Source organism: Agelaius tricolor, unplaced genomic scaffold (genome assembly GCF_023055355.1).
Source record: "Agelaius tricolor isolate 1412-34295 unplaced genomic scaffold, bAgeTri1.0.p SCAF_7, whole genome shotgun sequence".
In the NCBI taxonomy this organism is placed as follows: Eukaryota; Metazoa; Chordata; class Aves; order Passeriformes; family Icteridae; genus Agelaius; species Agelaius tricolor.
The window spans coordinates 20,576,725-20,591,443 of record NW_027269267.1 but is presented as its reverse complement, the minus strand read 5'-3'; the positions used below and the strand labels follow the sequence as shown (position 1 = coordinate 20,591,443).

Sequence of the window (14,719 nt, the reverse complement as noted above, 5' to 3'; positions counted from 1 at the left end):
AGCCAGGTGCTATAGCAGGGAAAAGGGGATGCTCCCAGCCCCAGGCTCCTCCACAGCCCAGAGGCACCTTGCTTGTGTTGAAGTTTGGTGTTGTGTCATGTTCAGCCTCTCTCAGGCCTGAACAGCTCCTAGCTCAGCATGGTGCTCTCAAAAGGGTTGTGGTGCCCAGAGGTCCCAGTCCTTTTCCTGGTTGCTTTTGCCACCACTCTGCAGCTTTCAGGGTACCCAACAGGGGTGTGGGGTGTTTGTTAATTTTTCCTCTTTGTGAGAAGTTGTAGAGAAAGTGTCTTAATTCATTTTTTGTGTGTGCATACATACACACCAGGTGTTGTTTTTTTTTCAGCTTTCTTCATCTCTAGCCTGGCAAAACTAAAAAATTCACACATGATTATTAATGTCAAAGAAGAGACTATTCTGGCAGGGTTACATGAGGGTGCTGATCCTAAAACACTTTGAACATTTTGCTCTTAAGCATCACCCCAAGGAAAGGGTCTCCCCATCTTGCAGAAGCTTGCTCTTAGGGAATGAAATCATTTGTCTGTAGCTGTGCAGCCCATAGGCATCAAGGGCAGCAGTGAAAGCCAGTGCTCTGTGAGCAGGAAAACATCACCCACCCTCCTGTGTAAAAATGATCACAGCCTCTGCCCAAATCACAACAAGTGACATGCTAGAACAGATGAATGGCTTTCCCAGTGTGGGTTTATCAGTTTTATTTCAAGCTGAAGGCTCAAAAAGGTTTTCAGTGAGAGATGCCTTGAATGCCATTGAACATCCCATTTCAGGAAAGAGAGGTTAGGAGTAACTGTGTACCAGGGCACCTCCCTCCTGACAGTGCAACTCTGCTCTCTCTGAACACATTCAATTTTTCTTTTTGCAGTTCCAAACCTGGTTTTCCCCCTTAATCTTAAAATTTTCTGAACGAAGAGGCAAAGAGCAGCACTGGAAATCTGGTGCTGCAAAGCTCAGCTGTGTCTGACATGAAGAGGAAAACCCTGTAGCACCCCTGACTCTTCAGAGGTGGATTAGAGCTCTGTGGCAGTAAAAACCATGGGTTCAGAAGGGAAATTCTCCCTCTTTTTTGTGAAGGGGACTTGAGGGAAACCAAGAATAGAAACCATACATGCTCCTATACTGTTAGGGCTGGTTTCCAGGGTGTCCTCTCTCCTGAAATGTAGTTTCTTACCCAGAAGTTGAAGGCTTCCAGTGTTTTACCTAATCATATCTTGTTTTCTTCAAGAAGTAAGGGGGTGTGGGGTTGATACAGTTAATGAGGCTCATCTGCCCAAACTTCTGGGCTGTTAGCATCAGAGCATCCTTTAATAGAGATGTTTCAGCTCAGTTTCAAAACTGCAGATGAGTATTCCAGAGGCAGTGATGCTTCCCTCCTGCTTTTTCCACAGCCTCAACATCTGCACTAACAAGTAAATTTATTGGAGGAGGGACCTTTAAGATTCACTGGAAACAGAGATGTGAGTTTAACATTTTTTTATATAGAGCCAGTTTTGGCAAAAATTCCATTTGGACCTTGCAGGGAAAGAGCTGGGATTTTTTCCCCCTTTTCTGACATAACTGAGCAGCTGAACTAATTTTGCTCAGACTTTCCAAGAAAACTTAAAGGGGGAGCAGGCACATGGTATTTCATACCAAAAGAAATTGTTTTCTAGAGGGATAGTCATCGTGGGAAGGAGCAGGGGGTGGGATGTTGGGGTGTGGTTTACCCCTGAGGAAGAGAATGGAGGAGAAAAGGAGAAGAGGGAGTTTGGCTGTGAGGGAAGGCTGGGAAGCCCTGGTGGCTGGATATCAGCTCCCACCCATGTCACCCTGAGCCTCCCTTTGCCTGTGCTCTGTTCTCTGCTGGTGGCTGAGGGGGGCAGCTGAAGGCTGTGCTTTGGTCAGAGGAGTGCTCAGTTTTCTGCCCTTTATCCCAAACGTTCCCTCCTGCCTTTCTCTTCTCTCCAAGGCCCTCTCCCCTGTGATCTGGTGCCCTGTGTTTTCTGAGCTCTGCTGTGGCTTCGTAATTTTTTCCATGGAGGTTATTCAGGGTAAAGCTGCACATCAAAGATGTGACTGTATTTAACTTGACCACACTATCATAGCTGGAAACTCCACAATATGTGGTGGTGGGGCCATACAATAAAACACTGCAATATTTGACTGTACTGTTTCTGATACTGCAGCCTGCCTGTGCTAGTGTGGTGAGAAACTGAGGGTTTGCAGAGCTATTTACTTGTGTTTGGAGGCTGTGCAATTAGTCCCTGAATTGTAGGAAAGGCATTTGCCAATTTAAAAATCTTGTCTTTCCTCTATATTTTCTCAATTTATAGGGAATTTTTTCCCATATTATGTTCCAAAAAAGAGGCTGTAAATGGATTCAGCATTTTCTGCTTTTTCCAGGAGTCTGAACTTGATTACTCTGGTTCAAGGCCATTTTAACACCTTTTTATATACTTCATCATTAAGACAGAAGGTCAATAACTTGTTTGGCTTGTTCAGTCTGAAGCTTCTAAATTGAATAATCTTAAATTGCCTGTAAATATTTTTCAACCTATAGAAAATGACCCATTTAACTTGCTGGGGATTCAGCCTGCTTGCTTTAGCTGAAAACTTCTTCTTTGTAAAATCACCACCTCACAGCATCTTCTTGTTGAGAAGAATGTTTGATAACTGTTTCCCTGTCTCCTATATCACACATTGCCATTTCTAAATCATCTTCTACCTGGCAGGTGGTGGAAGGGGAATAACATCCACACCACCTTGGCCTTCCTTGGTCTCTTCTCGACTAAGCAGAGCTCAGTCTCTGACCCCTCCACAAAAGACATAATCATGTACTTTTCATGTATGCCTTTCATGGTGACCCTGTTAATAATCTTGCTCACTGCCTCCTCAGCTGTCAGGCCCATTTTCTCTGGCCAGGTGGTGCTGGAGACCTGTGGTGTAACTGTGCTCAGCTCTAGGAACTTTCTCCCTCAGCCTTACCCTCTTAGGGCTCCTTCTGAGCCCTTGCAACCTGAGCATTCCCTGGTTCTGTGATTCAGCTCACTCTGCTGGCAGCACTGGCCTGTTTGCCTGGACTCAGGCCCTGTGAGGAGAGTGCTCTGTGTCCACCTCTGTGATGGGTCTGAATTCCTTGGGAGTGGGGATGGATGGATGCTGGCAGAGCACCCAGCTCTCAGGAGGAGATGCCTTTGCCTGACAGATCCCTTTGAGCAGATAAGGCCATGAGGCTGGGCCACCACTCCTGGTCCTTGCAGCAGTCAACACAAATATTAGGGACACAGAGTGACAAACCACCTGCATGTGCAAAGGGACTGCCAATGTGAGGATTGCCAATAAAATTGCATTGTTCATTACTGACTACTACAGAAAATGAATCCCAGGGACTTTCACAGCCCCCACAACCCTTCAGTATTGCAGTAACTGCTGCCATGTCATGCACATGAACACATCTCATCTCACCAGCAATTCAGGTGAGTGGTGGGCTCAGCTCTGGTGGAGTCAGGATTGGAAATCTTTGTGTCTGGAGTGGGATCTCCTCTGTTTTGTCACAGTGGATGTGTTGGTACTAGAGCATAGAGAAGCCCTGAGGCACATTGTGATCTCCTTTGGTGTGTTGGCTAACACATGAGACATTTGTTAGAGATGGAACAGGTGATGCTTTGAACACCCTTAAAAAGACACTCCAAATGTGAATTGAGAAACTTGCAATTGGCATTTAGGCTTTTGCTTTCTTTTCCCAGCCCCTTGCAAGGCTCACTTATTCCTTATGCCACAGCAGAAGAGAGGTATCCTTTGCTGCCTGCATCCTGTCTGTGTCACATAGCATCCCCCCACTTCAAGGAAAACAGCAAAGCATGTAGGTGAACGTTTGTCTGCTAGAAACATTTGAAGTGTTGAAGTAATTCAGTAACTGTGATCTGTTGAAAGTAACTTGAAACTTGTTGGAATTGCATTAAAAATCATACTGCCTGCCTCAGTGCAATGTATCCAATTAAAACAGAAAACAGGATGAGGAGAACTTAGCATGGAACTAGCATGTCTAGGAGCAATAGGCCAGGGCCAAGAGTTTTCCTTTGATGAGTGTTCAGCTCGTTGTTTTCCATCAGGATACTTTTCAGCCTCTTTGAACCATGGGATGTTTTGGTCTGTGCTTGCCATGTCAGATACATTTCATGTCTGATCAGTCAGTCAGCATACTACCTAGAATGTCAATTCACGGATAGAGCTCTTCTAGCTGTGCCTTTACGTTTGCACGTGCTGTAACAGTGCTCTAAAGTTGAGTTTGTCAGCATTTTCACTGTAAATGTGATTTATTGCTCTTCTCTAAAACTTAGCAACAAACTGATCAAAGTCAAGTGAAGAGTTTACTCACTGTGAGACTTGCAGAGAAAAAAGTGATCCTAAATATGATAATACTACTACCTTTTGCTTCTTTAGAAAATAACAAAAAGGGAGTAAATGTAACGAGATCTTGTGTCTATGTAGTACCAGCTGTGCTTGTTGGTGTGTTCTGGTCCATCAGCAGCTCCCTGTGTTTGCACCCTGGCTTTTCTAGTTTGTTTGCATGAATCTTTGCTTTCCTTAAGTGTTCAAAAATGATCTGGTTTCCCACAGTCATAAAGCTTAACAGGCTGATATTTGGACCCTTACTTCCAGCTTGCTCTCATACAGCTCCTCTGATATTTGTAGGGTAACTAACTCATTCTGGCTTCAGAGTACTGTGCACCAAGCACAGCTGGCTGGGAGGTCAGGGACTGACCATCAGGTTGATCTGGCCCAAGATTTCTGGAAGATGTCTAAGGTTATGTGGCAGCCAGGAAAATCTCTATCAGGAGGCACAATTGTCAGTCCAGCTCTGTGGCCTTTTTTGATTTGTGACTCAGTCCCTGCCAGGACTGCTGCATCTACAGGATCACAGTAGTCTGGCATGGGTCTAAATCCAGGGAAGTCTGCTAATCAGAACCCTGTGAGTTCCAGAGACTGTGGTTCAGTCAGGTTTCTTTTCTAGTTCAGTTTCTAGAAAGAACTTGTTTGCAATTATTAAAGCAGACTGTTGACACACAGTGTTCAGTTGTAGATACTGTAAGCTAGTTATTAAAAATGAGTGCTCACTGCTAAGGCTCTCCACTGTATTGTAGGGAATAAAATGGCTGATGGAATTCAAAGTGGATAAAGGGGAAAATGTCCCTAAGAGATTACAGAATGATGGGCTCCAAACTGGCCACTGTCTCTCAAGGAGTCACAGCAGATTGCTTAGTGTTGGATGTCTGCCTAGGAAAAGCTGGTGAAATGCCAGAAATTATTAGGAAAAGACTAGGCAGGAAGCAGCCCTTGCACAAATTATGTTGCATCAGCATCTGCAAATGTAGTGGAAAGGACAGCAAAGTTGTCTAACTCATGGAACAGTGAAAGGACAAAATACAAATGTTAGACAATTCCTCAGAAAGACTGAACACCTTTCATTGTGTACAATAAGCTCTGTCAGAGCATCCAAATCTCTCAGATGCTCAGGTCTGAGGAGCTGCATTTGTAACTAATTCTGCATGTCATGGTATTGCAATGCTTTCTTTTGAACTGGTAGTGTTGCACTCATTAGACCAGATTAGAAGATGTCTACCTTTGACATCTCTTTCTGATCAATAAACAGGAATTATCCCTTCTGGGAAGTCACCTCTTTCATTCTAATGTAAATAGTTCATTTCCTGTCATCAGCTGTGAAAGGAGTCTAGGTTTTAGTGTCCTGGCTATAGTGCAGATTTCTCATGCCAGATGAGACAACCAGCACCATGGCTGTTCATGCTTTTGCCATCATTGGGGTGTATTGCTGCAGTACTCCTGGCTATAATTCATGTTTGGATGAGGTTAATTTGCCCTTAATTTATGTGTATTAAAATATCTCTAACTGATTGATTGCTGTAAGGCTCCAGTTCTGCTGACAGAACTGAGATCATCTCTGCAAGCTTCACTCAGAGGGCAAGTTAGCTCATCCTGAAATAAACCTTGTAAATTATTACAGATGCCAAGGTAAAATGAGAGAGAAAGAAAGGGATACTTATAGTGCTTGGTGATAGGATATAAGATGGAAACTCTGTAGTACTCAGTTCAAAAGTGCTGTAGCTAGGTTTTATTTACTAAAATTTGTTTTGCATAATCTGATATCACATCTCTGCTTTCAAAAGCCTAGTACCTGAAGTGAACTTTAGGCTGGCAATCATCCAGTTCACTGCAATTCCCAGGTACTGGTGTGGTACCTTGAGTTCAAAGTTTGTTTGTTTTCTTAGTCTTCCATGGCCCTGTGGTTTCTAGCACATTTTTCCTCTCCTTGGACATGTTGTGTAGCACGTATTTTTGGGATAGATTCAGACTGAGATTGTAATTATCCTACATACTTGTGGCCTGGCCTGGTATTATCCATCACAATACTGTCATGTGCTGGGCATTGACAATATACTTAAAAAGCTATTTTTTACATGATATAACTAGCATGATGGGTAATTTTCTTGTGGTATGAAGGAAAACTTGCCAATGCTTTCAGTTTCCAGAAGTTTGTTTATTTAGCAGAGGGTGCTGCCTTGTGCAGGCAGACAGTCTGAGCTGCACGTTCTTTACAGGTCCTTCTTTGCTGTATGGAAATGTGAGAAACAACTGCTCACTTGGAAAATCTAAAAAGCTTTATTAAACCTTAACAAAAATACCACAAAGGACTACATAAGGAAAAAGCTGCAGTGCTGGGAACTCCCCCTTGTGCACACCACGCATCTGGTTCATGTTCAAGATGGATGCCCAGTCCTTTATACCCCTGGGGTTGCACCAGCCAGCCCTGGCCCCTCCCAAAGTCTGTCACTCAGCTCTTCTTTGCCATTTATCAGTGCAGACTGCTTTCTTGTGACCTGATTGGAGGTCAGGTGTTGCCATGCTGCACCCCCTGAGCACCCCCAAGCTTTTCCATTCCCAGCTGCCCCATGCAGGGGACACATGTGCAGCTCCTTTGTACCTGTGCTGGACAGCCCCGGCTGTCTGATGGCAGCAATACAGCAGGGAAAGGGAACCATGGGGAGAACAGAGGACATCTAAACTACAATAACATAACTATGCAGCACTAAAGCTTTTCTTAATATTCACACAATAGCTATCTTTTAACTGCGAGAGCCAATCATCTCATCCATCTATAACAGGAAGAACTGGGTGAAGCAAATGATCTGCAAAGTATCACAATGCTACAAAGTAATAGCATGGTCTAATCCTTTCACCTCATTTCAGCTTCCCTTTCCAGTCCTCGTGGGAGACGCTGGGCTCAGCATCCCCCTGCAGCTTCAGCTCCTGTAGGCAGGCACTCATCCCCCTTCAGATTCCCGTTTCACTCAGCCACCGTGGGATCGTGCTCTCACCTGCTTGGCGAAGGATTCCTGCTCTCCATTGCTGCTCTTCTTAACTTCTGCTTTTTAAATCACCCAAACTTTGTGGCAGCTCATTTGTGCTCTGCAGCGCTGCATGGGACACCTGCTCTGCATTGAGTTTCCTTCCCCAGGCTGTGATTCACTAAGATTCTCTTTCAGACAAACACATCTCCAAGCCGTGGTGCTTGGAGATTACTTGATTTCTGCATTTGAAAGGGCTTCTCTTAATGGTATAATGGTGACCTGCTGGTTGCCTGTAAGATAATGCTTTTCTCAGCTGCTTGTGCTCAGCACATTGTCTGTGTCACCCAAAAACCCTACACAGTGGAGAGCAGAGACTGACAAAGCTGAGTATTCATACTTATTACATTGCTGAAGTCCCCACTAAGGCAAAAAAATTACCCAGTGGGATTTCAAGTAAGACAGATGAAAATGAGGAGAGGGGAAGAAAAAAGACACCAAGTAAAGACAGCTGAACAGAGTATCAGGACAGTCCACTAAAAGCTTATCTGCTACATTTTTGCCTGTTCCAATTACAGAGTTAGGAAATTTCCTCACAGTTTCAAAGATTCAAATTCTTGTGAAATTCCCATTTCTATACCTGGTGAAACAAAGTGGGCAGCAGTCATTGGTGCTGTGCTGGCCTGGCCTCATCAGTGACCAGCAAAAGTTACCTTGTGTCAATCAAGGAGCTACAGGCTCTGCAGGATCTGTTCTATACAACCCCTAAAGTCTGTGTATATCCCCATTCTTATGGGTGTTTTCCTGTTTTTCCCTTGTAACTCCATGATAATAGATTTTTTTTAGACATACCATTTCAAATTACAAACCCTAGGTATTCCCTGGAAAACACTATTTCCCAGGCATCTCTTTTAGGATGTGTGGGACTAATGCTCTTTAGAACAACACTTTGTTAAGTGATGTAGAAGTGCACAGCTGCCTCCTCCAGTCCCAGCCCAGGACCCCTGCCCAGCTGCTGGAGCCCTCCTGGACCTGGCTGCCACTTTCTTATGTGCAGATTGAGCCAGCAGCTGAGCCTGTATCCCAGAGGCACACACACAGTAGCTCTCCAATTAGTGTGAGTGGTGAGGTCTGTTTCTGCTCATGTTCTTCATGTTTGCTCTGTCAGGTTTGTGTCTCTTGTATATCTTGATTCTGGTTTCTCCTCCTTTGCCCATCTTATTCCAATGTCCCTGAACAGACCACCTTGCTGGAACAGACATTCTTATACTCCAACGTGCTCTCATCCAAGTTCCCATCAAATGCCTCTTCTAACTGTTTGTTTTAGTTTGGGGACAGGTATCTTTTATTTCCTCTTGTGCTTTAGTAGGATATGTGGCGGATATTTCTCCCTCTGCTTTCTTAAAAGCAAATATGAAGAGTTTGTGTGTGCTGCCCAGGACTACTGCTCATGCTGTCTTGACTTCCTGGCTTGTGGAGGTATTTAGAAAACTTGGTTCTGAAATGCCTGACAAAGCTGCTTGAATTTATTGACAAACTTGCTTTTCCTCTACACACAGATCCTAATATGGTCAATGCAGGAGACATGAATGGTTCAGGCAACCTGATGGATTTTCTGGATGAGCCTTTTCCTGATGTTGGGACTTACGAGGATTTCCATACCATCGACTGGCTGCGGGAGAAATCGCGTGACACGGACCGCCACCGCAAGGTACCGGTGTCACAGCCTGGGCCACAGCCATCCTGGCACTGACAAAAGCAGTGGTTTTCCAAAGTTACTGCTTCCTACCTTCTTGCATGACTTGAGGAGAACTTCTAAACATGTAGATGTGGGATGGGTTGAGGAGAACTTTTAAATATATGGACATGGGATGTCCTGAGTTTGTAAGTATGAAAGGGCTGCTGCAACTTAATGAGCTGAGCATCTCTGAATAAATTATTAGGACTGAAGGAAGTAGGGAGTAGAGAAATGTTATGTGCCATTTAGGAGTTTAATTATTTTAAACTTTGTACTCTAACACTGTCAACCTGAATCAACAGCACATCTACATGTGTGTTTAATTTCAGATTACAAGCAAAAGTAAAGAATCCATATGGGAGTTCATCAAGAGTTTGCTGGATGCCTGGTCAGGATGGGTTGTGATGCTTCTCATAGGACTACTGGCAGGTATGTATGTGTTAGTGCTGCAGCTGTGCCTGAAGCATCTCACTCCAGCTGCTGCACCACCATCTGCTTCTCTTTGTACTTCATTGTCTCTCTTCATTGATGTTTTTTGTTTTTAAGCTAGAAAGACAACTTTGCATTCATGCAGTTATGATTCTAAATAAAAATACCCCCTTGCAAAGTCTTCTTTTGAGTGCTGACCTGGAAAAAATGTTTTCACCATCAGAGGGATTTTTCTATTGCTTTGGGAAATCTGCATTTGAGTGCTTCATAACTCAATGGGCTGCTTTGACTTTCTGAATCTTCGCTTTGCAGAAGTCAATTTTATTTTTAGGATTTTTTTTCTTGTCATCACTTTAATTCTGCAAGTCAAAAATATGATGTGGGGAAAATATTGGTTGTGGACACTCAAAGGGGGGCTTTATAAACTGCTATTTCCTCTGGGTTATCTTCTTTATGTATGCATGAAGGCAAAATACAGATTCAGACTTGGGTTCAGATCTGCTTCCAGGCCAGACAGACATTACATATTCAGCAGCCTGCTCAAACTCACATGGCAAATTCATTAATTTCCTCAATTGTTCCTGTCTTCTCCTCAGTTTAGCACATCTTCCTGCTTGGAAAGCTCCACTTCTCTGACCCAGCTCAGACAGCTGCCATTTTTTATGCTTTTTCAGTGATGTCAGGGTGCTCCTATGTCATGCTGCTTGGTGAAAGCACCATGTGAAGTTTCCCAGTTTCCAGGGGGTGATGGGAATTTCCTGCTCAGCATCTGTCAAGTTAATATGTCCATTACAGTTGTTAGGAGCTTCAGAAGCACTGGTAAAGTTCTTGAGAAAACATTTCTGAAGTGACGTGTTTGGCAAATTATGTGATTTCATAGACATGTAATTGTTTCCATATAAAGTTGGTTGGGAGAGTGAGATGGGAAGAGTCAGATAGATTGTGTACTACAGGGCTGCTGAGTCCTGCCTGAAGGCCAGGGTTGGTCTCATCTGGGATGAAGAATTCTGCCTGCAAATGAAGTTAGAGCAAGCCCTTGAGGGCTCTAGTGACCTCAGTAATCCTCCCCTCATACAAAGAATGTGGTAAACATGCACACATTCCCATTTTAGTATAAACTTCCCAGAAGGTTTTATTCAGTTCTAATTTGCAATGAAACCTCTTGCTGAAATCCTCAAGGCTGTTAAAAGCCAGAGTCACTGTCCTCTGATAAGCCCTAACACTGATATGCCCAGCCTGGGAATGGGGGTTGAGGGTCAGCTACAGCTGAGATCTGGCAGCTTTTGCAACCTTTCCAACAACAAGGGTGCAGACCAACATGTTTTACCTCAGAGAATCAAATCAGATTAGTCAGGTATCTTAACCAGATTTGGGGAGGGAGGAGATGGTGGTGCAGTCAAGAGGCACTTTGTGTTGTTTTCCTCTCTTTGTAAAATATTGCTTGTTCAGAGAAGAAAGTGGCATCTGTATGATCAGATGGGCTTGCATGGACCAGCCTGGCTCCCCCATGACCCCTGCTCTGCTGAACAGGCAGAAGCTACTCCTGCTCCAAGGGGAGCGGCCTGGCTCTGTGGATGGACCCTGGGTGAACCCTTGAGCAGCTGGGTCCAGGCATTACCAGAAGCAAGCAGAAAGCATGGCAAGGAGTGGGAGAGAAAGGGAGAAGTGGCAGCAGCAGTGCTCAGGACATCAGGGTCCCAGGGAGCATTGTGCCCCTGCTGTCCCTGTGCTGGCCATGGAGGACAGCAAGATGGGACTCTTGGGAAGAGGCTGCCAGGGGCTTCCACAAGTTTCCAAAAGCACTTGGGTCATTTACCCAGGCCCAGGAGTTTAAATGGAGTTAACTGATCTAGAAGCCTAAATCCCATCAATTTGGTAAACTTTATCTTTCAGATTTTAGAACTCCTAAAAGGCTGCACCACTACTGCCAACACGATCCAACAAGGCCAAAAGGAGCAATCCTTGTTCTCCAGTGCATCTGTCCCTGGGCCCTGTTGCTCTGTGCATGTGTAGCTGCTTTGGACGAGTGAATATTGGTTCTGACTTGCTAGAAAAAATGGATTTTAGCCAGATTAGTTTTCAGTTGATTTGTGGGCTCAGCAGTGCTAGTCACCACAGAGCCATAAGCAAACAAAATATTGCTGATGGAGGCAGGAAGGAGAGGATCATCCTATTTGGCAGTATGATACCTGTATCATATCATACATCTATCTGTCTATCTATCTATCTATCTATCTATCTATCTATCTATCTATGTATTTTGTTGGTTTTGGACTGTCATCAAACCTGCCTCCTTTGTTAGTCCCAGAAAAGAGTAGGTGGGAAAGGGATGTCTGGAGGGGGTTCTGCTCTGGCTTCCTGCTCACAGCAGTGCCAGCTTCAGGGTTACAGATAACACCAATGTATATTGAGAATGTAACAGCAGCCACTGGGATCATATCATAGTTTTCTGTGTGAGGGTGGACACATAAATTAGCCTGAGCAGAGCCACTCACTGCCTCCAATCTGTGGCAAGTACCCACAGGACCTTGAACATCAGGCTGGAGGGAGATGATGGTAAAGGACACAGTCAAATGGCAGGAAGGGCACTGAGGAGCTCCTGGAAATGAGGCTTTGATAGCCAAAGCCTGCTAATTGCAGAGAAAAGGGAAGGGACAGTAAAACCCACAAATGTTTGGTGAAGACTGTTCAGGTGAAGACTGTTCACACAATGGTCTAGAAAAGATATTGAACACTGCCTGGGCCTGTCTCAGTCAGAGTTTCCATGCTTTCCTCATATAGAGCAGTGCATGGAGAGTGAGCCTAAAAATTTACATATGGATGCCAAAATTTTAGGCATTTGTTTTTAAGGAACTCTTAATTTTTGCTGGGCCCGTCCTGCCTGCAGACCAGTGGCTGTTCCTAAGCCTAACCCTTACTACTGGCCAACTGAAAACATATGCTCTTGATAGATCATCAGGTGTCTGTGTTTTCTAAAGCTATGTTACAAAAAGTGCCATTATAGTAGTGCTGAAATGCTCTGAGGCTGAGGCTGGATGTGCAAGAATTCCCTTTGTAATTCTGTGCTGCACCACTTGGGTGATGCTGTTTTCTGACACAGGTGCATGAGGAAAACTATCTTTTCAAAGCAAGTCTTCAACATTCTCATTAGGGCACTGTAAAGGGAGAATTTGCCATCATCAACAGAAGGAAAAGGAGAGAGGTAAAAGGCTAATATCTAAAATGAAGTTCAGCATTGTCTGGCTTTGGAGTACTTCGTTATTTTCCATCCAGGCAGGAGGTTACATGGAAGGGGAAACAAAATCAGCTCCTTTGATGGGAGAAGCAGGGAGATAAATTTATGCTCTGTTACAGTCTTGGCAGCCAAAATAAGCACAAGAAATTAAAAGCTTGAACTTGAGATGCTGAACTGTCTAGCACTTGCATTAATTTCACTTAAAGTTGCAAAAATTCAGAACTTGAAAAACTTCTAACTCTGGTCACATAGGTGATGAAGCATTCACTATTGTATTATTATCCTGGGTCTCCTTATGAATTTCTTCTCTTGAAGGCCAGTGCAGTAAATTGCATGTAGTAAAAAGCATTTTCCTCCTCATGTAGATCCCTAAGAATTTGGAAAAAGGGATTAGATCAGCTGCATAATTAAGCACATTGTCTTAGGTGCTGAGGTGCCTGTGAGCTTTTTATATTAGAAAACTGAATGTTTGTTCTCCAGTATGGTTATTAACTTTATTGGGGAAACATATTCCAAAGTCTGTCTTCCTTTGCACCTTTTGTGAGGTAGCATTAATATGCAGCTTAATATGGTTAAGTGTAAACTTTGAAGGTTACAGAGAATGTTAAAGATCCATCAAGAGGTGCAAGAGGCACAGCATTTGGTGCTCATGTCCAAGAGATGAAAATTCCTTGTTTCTGAAACTTTCAGAAAGTTGGAGGAGAATTTAGAGCTCACTGAAAAGCAGGAAGCTTTGCCTGCTGCTGTTGCCAGCAATGCAATGATTCATCATCATCTAGCAGGATGGTTCATTGTTTCCATAGAAACTTGGGAAAAATGGAAAAGAATAACCAAATTAAGGCAAGATCTTAATGAAGGAAAAGAATTGTTAAAGACATCATCACTCCCTTCAGCAGCCTTTATTTTTGTGTGTGTCATCCTGTCTAGTATATCTGTATAGTGCTTCAGATTATTTTTATACAACAGAAATTCTTCCTTGCTACCCTGAGCACCACTGCTTGCCAGTGTGGGGGCAAGGATCCTTCTTAAAGGTGGGAGAAGAACCCGTGGGTTTTTATGGTCTTTGTAGGGAAAAAAGGGGTTCTTGAATTATTTGAAATGTGTTTTCCCCACTGTCTCTTTTACAGAAATGAACATCAGAAAACTTTATTTCCAGATGAAATAAACCAGCTCTTGGACCCACTTGAGTGCCCCAGCTCCTGGGGGAAAGGGAATAGCCCCCACCCTTGCTTCATATAATTGCATTCTTAGCAGGAGACACAAATCTATAAGTTTTGGAAACATAAAACCAAACCAGTTTGCATTTTACAAAGTATTTTTTCCCCAGTACATTGATACGCATTGATAAATTCTGTTCCAAATAATTAGCAGTCTCCTGGAATTTTATTAATGAGTATTTGTAAAAGTAATGATGACTTTTGCTTTCCATTGCATATGAGAGGGATCTGGAAAATGCTAAATGACTCTTCTGTCAGCTGGTGGTTGAATTCTTTCCAGAAAGTATGGATATAGGGACAGAACATAGGTCTGCCTCTCTGTGTTCTGGCTGCTCCCAGCCTCCCATTCCTGCTGCTCTTGCATTCCTGGGGACCCACCTGCTCTGAGGGTGCTGCTGCTGGGGCAGGTTGTTACTGCTGATGAGCGAATGACCTAGAGAAGCAGAAATTTTCTTTCTTTGCGTCTGTGTAGACACAAAGTTCACCTGTGTCTGTGCCTGGTGGCCAGCGGGTGTCACTGTAGCTCTGTGTAATTACCGGGGAGCAGCTGAAACAAGCGCTGTGGTAGACGGAGGACTTGAAGGATCATTTTATTCTGCATATCCAGATTGCTGATCACTGTACACACTTATCAAAAACCCCATTCTGTTAAGTTCATAAGTCAGAATTTGGCATTATGTTGTATGTATAACGAAATCATCCTTCTAAAAGGTTGCTGAGCTGGGACCAGTAAAGCTGTGCACAA

General features: G+C 43.7%; 1 protein-coding gene across 1 annotated transcript in view; it reads left to right on the top strand.

Moving 5' to 3' along the window:
* The window catches only part of CLCN4 (chloride voltage-gated channel 4), a 42,002-nt gene that overhangs the window by 2,334 nt on the left and 24,949 nt on the right, over positions 1–14,719 (top strand). The window contains exons 2-3 of the mRNA XM_071430556.1: positions 8,915–9,066; positions 9,423–9,522. Coding sequence (XP_071286657.1) covers positions 8,923–9,066; positions 9,423–9,522 — 244 coding nt within the window. The 5' untranslated portion in view covers positions 8,915–8,922. The remainder of the gene's footprint in view (positions 1–8,914; positions 9,067–9,422; positions 9,523–14,719) is intronic.